The 7,725-nt window shown below is 34.7% G+C and overlaps 1 protein-coding gene across 3 annotated transcripts; it reads right to left on the bottom strand.

Annotated features, from left to right (window-relative positions):
* Positions 1 to 752: 752 nt before the first annotated feature.
* Positions 753 to 6,561, bottom strand: LOC111991080 (glucan endo-1,3-beta-glucosidase 4). 3 transcript variants are annotated; one of them, XM_065778866.1, is made up of 6 exons: positions 6,031 to 6,421; positions 5,362 to 5,541; positions 4,323 to 4,456; positions 2,418 to 3,665; positions 1,298 to 1,325; positions 753 to 1,204 (listed from the first exon to the last, which is right to left on the bottom strand). In XM_065778866.1, the coding sequence occupies exons 3-6, from the start codon at positions 4,387 to 4,389 to the stop codon at positions 1,024 to 1,026; spliced, it is 1,524 nt and encodes a 507-aa protein (XP_065634938.1). In that variant the 5' UTR covers positions 4,390 to 4,456; positions 5,362 to 5,541; positions 6,031 to 6,421; the 3' UTR covers positions 753 to 1,023. The 3 variants fall into 3 exon arrangements, with proteins under 3 accessions (XP_065634938.1, XP_023878628.2, XP_023878627.2); XM_024022860.2 differs by lacking the exons at positions 5,362 to 5,541; positions 6,031 to 6,421 and adding an exon at positions 6,429 to 6,561; XM_024022859.2 differs by lacking the exon at positions 5,362 to 5,541.
* Positions 6,562 to 7,725: the final 1,164 nt, after the last annotated feature.

Raw genomic sequence — 7,725 nt, 5'->3', positions numbered from 1 at the left:
TCTCATACTTGTTCATGATTTGAATTTCCAACAAATAGGTATATTCCTGTCTCCATTTATAGATGATATTTTAGGTGTATCTTCTCCCCCCATCCCCTCCCAAAAGAAAAGGTGCATGTATTGCTCCTTAGTCCTTAGTCCTCGTAGGGAATAGATACTCATCAACTTTTACATTAACCCATCTTTTATATTATTTTTATTTTTATTTATCAATCATTGACATGTCACTTAAGCAATTATGAAAAAAAATTAGTGAAATTTTGTGTCTCGAGTAGACCGTACTATTTTTTTTAAGATGAATTTAGGGCCATGCCATCAACTCAATTTATTTGCAGGAACGAAGAAAACAATCAACTCGATTCCGTAAAACACTCATCACTAGCTATAAGAGAACCGAAAACGAGGCTCCCAAGTTAGGGAATTATGACATTAGTGATCCCCAAAACCAAACAGGACATCTTCTCAACCACAATACCTCTAGCTGAACCTGAATTTTGTTCATGTTTGGTGTGACCATAAGCAGTTTGTGGCCTCTCAAACAAGACTTGGCCAATACAAAACCCAGAAGCTAAAAACTCCACCTAAAAAGAGAGATACAGAGGGGTAATGGATAAATAAATAAACATTCTGGCAATAATGACATAGTTGTAGGACATGTCCACTCCCATATGGACCATTCTAAAATCCAGGTCACTCCCATTCTAAATGTTTACATGAATCCATAAACCCTAGTATAGAGAAAAGATGGTACATTTGTAAGCTCAATTTTTCATTGGCAAGGAACAAACTCAAGGTCCAGTTACATGGTCCAAAAAATTATAGTTCCACTACCTAAAAGTATAAATTACAGTGAACCACAGGAGAGGCCCCACGAGATAAGAAACAAAGGTGGAGGATAAAATTTAAGGAAAACTAGAGACAAACAAAATTGATGAACAATACATGAATATTTCAACCATGTCATTGGGCCTGTGCATTTCCTTTTGACTTCATTAAATTACAAACAGTGCTGCTTTTGATTGCTCAAGATGGTAGAAAACTAGAAGGACCTCCAGGGCAAAGCAACACAAGAACTAAAAATGTTGCAGACATCAGATATAGAAACTTGGGGGCCTGTAGGATTGAACTTGAACTCCCATCAAAGGGATTTGTAGGTCCAAGTGCTGTTGCAGGTGAAAATCCACCACTCGTGCTCGAACTAGAACTGTTTAGGAATATTACATGTTTAGAGTCAAGACCTTAAAAATAACAAACAACATTCTTAGTAAAAATAAGTGAAGTGGAATCAGATTCTCACCTTCCAGTAAATTTACAGGATCCATTACCTGCAAAGAGCCACCCACCAACAAATAGTCAGGGAAAAACCAAATATTAGAAACAGAAGACATGAGTACAGCGTATCTTTCTTTCTTCTTCAATTCTTTTTTTCTTAAGTATGGCATGGGGATTCAAAACGTGGACTTCTCAATTGGAAACACCAAGAAATCATTGGCAATAGTATATCAATGGGCATTAAATTGCAGGCCTACAGATTAAAAAGAGAGAAATGCTAGGCCACAACACTGTCACAACAAATCCTAAGTGGCAGGTTATTATTAGCTGTTTTTGGTGGGCAAAAAAATAATTTCAGTGATGGGTTTAAATTAAAACCAGTAACAACTTACCACCTATGATTTGTTGTGAAAGTGTTATAAATATATTGTTGATGTAGCACTTCTCTTTAAAAGAAATAAATTAAGAGCAAGGGGCATCACTCATAAGTACTGCCTAAAAGGAGACTAGTATCCAAGTTTTCAGGTACAGCCACCCATAGACCTAACTTGCAGGATAATGGGAGTCATTATAATAATTATTTTCCTTAATGGTAAACCATGTTTACTTCCGGGTAACAGAAGCATTGGAAAGATTTCCTAGGCACGTGCATAAATATTTTCACAACCGTATTGTCTAGATCATAATAGAACACCAGCATCATATCATATGAGAAATATTCCTGTATTAATGGTTATAGCACATCAAGTCATACTAGATATCTTAAAATCATTCAAAGAAACTGTTCTCCGTTGGAACGAGTAGATAGCAGGATTCTACTTCTATGTGCCATACTATGTGTCATATTTTAAGATATACTACTTAAAGATACCTTTCTCTAGAGCACTTAATTTCCTAAATGTTTCTTAGAGCCCACAAACTACCATTATGTTTAAACGGAAAAATGATGTAAGAAAAAAGAGTTCCTTTGCCCAGGGGTGCTCAACTGTTGACAAATTAATGAATATTCCTAATTAACTCTTACTACGGTATAGATGAAAAAGAATTCTGTCATATATTTGCTTATGGAAACTCAACTAAAAAAAAACAGAGCATCCAATTAATGATCTCAAGAGATAAAATGGAGGAAAATGACAAGTACTTACTGGGATCAATAGTGGTGGTCATAGCTGTACCATCAAAGTCACATGTTCCACCAACAGCATGCTTCTTTTGATAATAATCATTATAAGCATAAGAAGCATGATTTTCAAGAGTATCAGGGTTATAACATGGTTTCCCTGATTGAATGGCAGTGCAGTTAGCCTGGCCTTGCCCACAAGCCCAGTTTAGGCCATTTTGTAACTTATCAGAATCTGCACCAGGTTTTGCCACACAGAAAACCACAGAAGAATTTCCTGTAATTTGATCAGAAGCACCCAATCTCAAAGAATATACGGCACTCCCGTTGGCATAAAAAACACCCCAATTTTTTTCTGACACTGGCCCAGGCCTCTTATCTTCATTGAACAACTCATATATGTAGGTATTAATGGGAATGTTTAGCTGACTTGGTGGACCTGAATTATTTAGAACTCGCTTGATCAGATTATTAACAAAGGTCTCTGCATTCTCCACAGTAGCATCAGGTTCTTTTGCTCCACCAAACCATGGCCAGCCACTCTCTGTCACAACAATAGGGATTCCAGAAAAATTTAAAGCATCAATAGAATAATAGGCAGCGTCCACCATAGCGTCAAACATGCTGTTATAGTGGAAAAGAGTGTTTGGGTCTACAATCTGCTTGACTGAGGGAAGTGGTCGGAAAAGAGCATAATCAATTGGGAAAATGCCATTCCCTTTCGTGTATCCATAATAGGGATATGCATTTAACATGTAATAGGAATTTGTGTTTTTCAAAAACTGAAGGAGTTGGTAAATAGTAGAGTTCCAGGAAGAATCAAAGGTAGCAGTGGAGGGGGGGAAAGGTCTAGGAATTATGTCCATATGATGGGGAGTTGAAACTTTGACCTGAAAATTTAGGTCTGAAGCAACTAGGGCTTTATGAAGGTAATTCATAGCAGAAACTAAAACTGGGGCAGCATTAGGGACTGCGGTAAGAACCTCACTGCCAACTGCAACGGCTGTAATATTGGTTGAAGGCAAGTAAGCTGCAACATTTTTATTAATCCAGGCTGCTGCTGCAGAAGGAGATTCTCCAATCCCTAGGATTTCCTCATTTGTGACACCAACAATTACCTCAATCCCACTGTTAGAAAGGGCTTTCAGCATGTGAGAATCAGCATCATAAAGGCGAACATGAGTAATTTGATTGGCTTTGAGAATTGCAACAATATCTGAAGCTGGTGGCAAATTGGTAACATCAGTGCCAATGTTTATCCCTACAAATGCACCTGCAGGTTCACAGTTATGATTCAGTGACAACCAACAACCTGTAAGAAAGATAATATAACACAGTTAAACTATCTCCTAGATCCAAATGGCCCCTAACAGCTTCCACATCTGGCAGGCCCCAGCCTTTCCATCATTTTGAATAACTTATGTAAGATATTGTTTGTACATCTGGCAATTTCCTTAGCCTTTATAGATGTCTTTATTTCTGCAACTCTAGCTCATAACTATCTAATTAAACGTTAGAATATGAAACACTTCATGGCCACCTTGCATAACAACCCAATACCATACTTTCTGAGGCATCACCTTAGGCATACGCCAAATACATTTTAATATGGTATGTTTATCTTTTATTCATGAAATGTCAAGATGAATATTGCTGTGCTGTGTTTTTATAATCATAGATAGGATTAGAAACTGATGACGAGCCATAAGAATAATAATGATTTTACAAAATCAACAAGCAAGTATATACACACACAAACTGGGAAATGATACATCATTTTAGTACTTTAATGCTGACATCTCCTATTCTGACCAGAAAGAAATTCAAAATCCAGATTGTGCTCATGATTCAATTGATGCATTTGACTGTACCCTGAACATTAACAATGATGATGAGCGTGGAGAATGAGACCAGAATTTTATTAAATTACCTAATGCACGGGTAAAAATGCCAAATACGACCAAAAGTAGACTTCCAAGCCATTTTTCACGCATCATCCGATCCAAAAAAATGTCAACCTCGACTTCCACTTCTGAGCCTTTTCACTATCAGATGAACCTTAAACTGCCAAGTTCAGCAAAAACAAACCAAATGCAATCAGATCATCATTGCCAGCAAACTTCAAAAAGAGCTAACAACATATGGATAACATTGGTGGGGGTTGGGGGAGGGGGGGAGAAGCTTATAGAAATTTTTAAAATGGACAAATAACCATTTATGCTAATGGCCTTCAGAGAATATAAATAATGAAAAATAGTGTATAACATTCAAGCAAAAATCAGAACCTCCAAAATGCTATAAAATATAATTACCAACATACCAGTTGTGAAAGTACAATTAACATAGACGTAACTCAAAAATGATTAACCAATGACAATGAACCCAACAAATGGATGCATAACACTTAACGCCAACAACTATATAGGCACATGCTTATGTCATTTTTGCTCTTACACTACTAGGATCTATCAAGTGCGATATGACAGTTGCCAGGGGCACAAATAGGTTGAAAAATAAATCAATCCAAAGACAGCAACGAGAAAAGAAACGGAGCAACACAATTAATTAGCATCTTAAGGTGCTTGAAATGGACTGTATCATTTGTAGTCTAACACCATCTGACCAAGATACATATATTAATTCAATTCTCCAATCCAAACCATACCTTAACTAATACTCTGTAATTACACAACAGAACTGATGCTAGCTTAATGTGAAGATATGCTAAAACATCTGTTAACATTACATGCATCCAATTTCACTGCAAAAAGTACTAGAGTTATGTCTTTCTTTCTTTCTTTTTTTTGAGAAATTACTAGAGTTATGTCTTTGGTAACTCATTATGCTATTTATCTACAAACGTGAACAAACAATAACCTTTCCAGATAACCAAAGTCTCCATTTCCGATAAAGAATACAAGCATTAAGAAGACTAACTAAAGTTTTATCTTGCTCAACTTGCAACTTACTTATTTAAGAATGCATCCCTTTTAAGTGGTTGGTTATTTAGTTGGGCTGTGATTCCATAATGAATCAGAGGACTAGTGGAAATGAGCTTCAGCAAAACTCATATCCCAAGTGACAGACTCGGTTCGTACTTACTCCAATATATATGGGTCCACGTCATTTCTTTAAAATCTAAACTACAACTGCAAAAGCCAATACATGGACAGTGATTCCAAAACTCAGTTGCTACTAAATAAAACTGCAAAAACAAGCATAAAAGTTGAATATATACTCTAATAGGTTTCTTACAACCTTTCATATTTAACAAACAAAAGATAGTTTTATAAATGCAAAGCTACACATGAATAATCTAAAGAATAACAAAAGTTTATATATTTTTTTTTTAAATGTAGTCTTTTTATATGCATATCAGCCACTCAGGGTCTAAGAACATAAAAGTAGAAAACCATTATCCCTAAGCTAGATTTTTTTTTTTTTTAATAAAAGGCCTAAATTCAGAATACCCAGGTGCCCAACCACCCATCTTCTCCATGAAAATCAAATTCAAAAGCACCCAGATGCTAGCCAAAACCCAAAAAGCAACAATAATCAAAGAACCCAGAAACCCAAAGGAAAAGATGGGAAATTTTGAACCCATATGCAGAAATCAAGAGTAAACAGTGAAACATTACCTGATCCAACTTGCCCAGCTGAAGAGACTGAGATACCTACACTCTAAAGCCACTTCCAAGGTACTAAACAAAAACTAAACCCTAAGAGAAAAGCTTCACAAAGGTTAGTGCTTGGGACACAAAACTGACTACCCCAGAACAAGGAATCTAGAAAGATTGTCAAAACCCCCCCACAGTGTCAAAAGAAATTAAATAAATAAACCCTGTTCCTACTAGAGCTAATGCAAAACTTCTCTTTGCAAACAAACAACACTAGCAATTCTTATTACAAGCTATACCCCACCAAATCAATTAACATATTACAAGATATAGTATATATTTTAACAACACTAAATACAAATGTTAAACAGACTCAACCAAAACTAGTAATTAAAAAAAGGTGGTAGAGATGAAGAAACCTCCAAATAGCAGTTTCTTTCTGAATCTGAGTAACTGAGAGTGGCATTAGCCAACACACATACAGACACAAGGTCCTACTATTTTCTTGTTGACTGCTTTTTTTTTTGGGTTTGTTTTTGTTTTTGTTTTTCTTATTTCTTGCAAAGTTATATAATTATTTTTTAAAAATTATAGATTCTTTGACACTTAGTGGAGCACATCGAGATTACCACATTTATAGGACATTGTACTTATATTTTTAATTCTTTATTTAAATATAATATATGAGCCATGCAATAGTGTGACACTTTTTAGTGATTTTCCCTCCAAAAGTCATATTGCTCAGATTGAAAAAAAAAAAAAAAAAAAAAAAAAGGAAAGCAGGAGTTGAAAAGTCATTGGCTTTGTGGGATCGGTTTTTAGAACTAAAATAACTAGGTGAGTAATGAAAAGGATATCTAAAAGGTAGTATGCAATTATTAAATTATTAATTATTTCAATTCAGTGGAATTGATTGACACTAATTTTTTTTTTTTTTTTTTTGAGAAAGAATTGATTGACACTATTGATGAAGAAGGTTTACTTTTTTTTTATTTTTTGAATTCTATGGTCAGACTCGTGTATGATTTGGATCGAGGGATTCAGATTGGATTGCACCATGCAATTAACCGGTGAGAGAAAAGTTAAAAATATAAAAAAAAATAAAATGATAAAAAATTAGAGATAAAAAAAAATTAAAAGTAACTTTTAAAACTTTTAATCTTAACCTTTAATTTGTTATTGCACTGTGCAATTGCACTGGATCTCAATCTAGGATCGAGCAGGTTATAAATTTTATGTACGGTTGTAAGATACAAGTTTGAAATAATGTATTTTGAAAAAAATGTGAGGACCACAAGAGTTTTTTTCTTGTTTCAAAGGTCATGTTTACCAAAAAAACAAAAAAAGGCCATGTTACATGTGAAGTGTGAACAGTGTGAATACTGCCATACCTTTGAATATGGCTTCATCCTTTATGCATTTCAAATGGAGCTTCTAGTTACATAATTTATATGAGATTCTAAAAATAAAAAGTTACACCATCTATATGAACTTGTTGTATGATTTACTAGCATGTGCAACATTAGTATAAGAAAATTTTCACTTTACCTAGAGTATAGACATTCCATTTTTGTTAAGCAAATTATTGCCTTTTTCTCTTTCTTTTCTTTTTTTGGCTAATGACAAAATCCCCCAATTTGAATTAGAACATAAGGTTTGACTCTAATTCAATGCAATTGGTGTAATATAAATTCTTCTCATATAAATATAGGCCTT

The sequence above is a fragment of the Quercus suber genome, unplaced genomic scaffold, assembly GCF_002906115.3.
Source record: "Quercus suber isolate HL8 unplaced genomic scaffold, Cork oak 2.0 scaffold_192, whole genome shotgun sequence".
Taxonomy (NCBI): domain Eukaryota; kingdom Viridiplantae; phylum Streptophyta; class Magnoliopsida; order Fagales; family Fagaceae; genus Quercus; species Quercus suber.
The sequence above is the reverse complement of the archived record's forward strand: the minus strand, read 5'-3'. Positions and strand labels throughout refer to the sequence as shown.

What these genes read in the sequence shown, in the direction of transcription:
- LOC111991080 (XM_024022860.2), bottom strand. Translation starts at nt 4,389, where the DNA reads ATGATGCGTGAAAAATGGCTTGGAAGTCTACTTTTGGTCGTATTTGGC. An exon ending in GACCACCACTATTGATCCCA is followed by an intron (nt 1,326 to 2,417) that starts GTAAGTACTTGT and finishes GGCTCTTTGCAG; the next exon opens with GTAATGGATCCTGTAAATTT. An exon ending in TCCTGTAAATTTACTGGAAG is followed by an intron (nt 1,205 to 1,297) that starts GTGAGAATCTGA and finishes ATTCCTAAACAG; the next exon opens with TTCTAGTTCGAGCACGAGTG.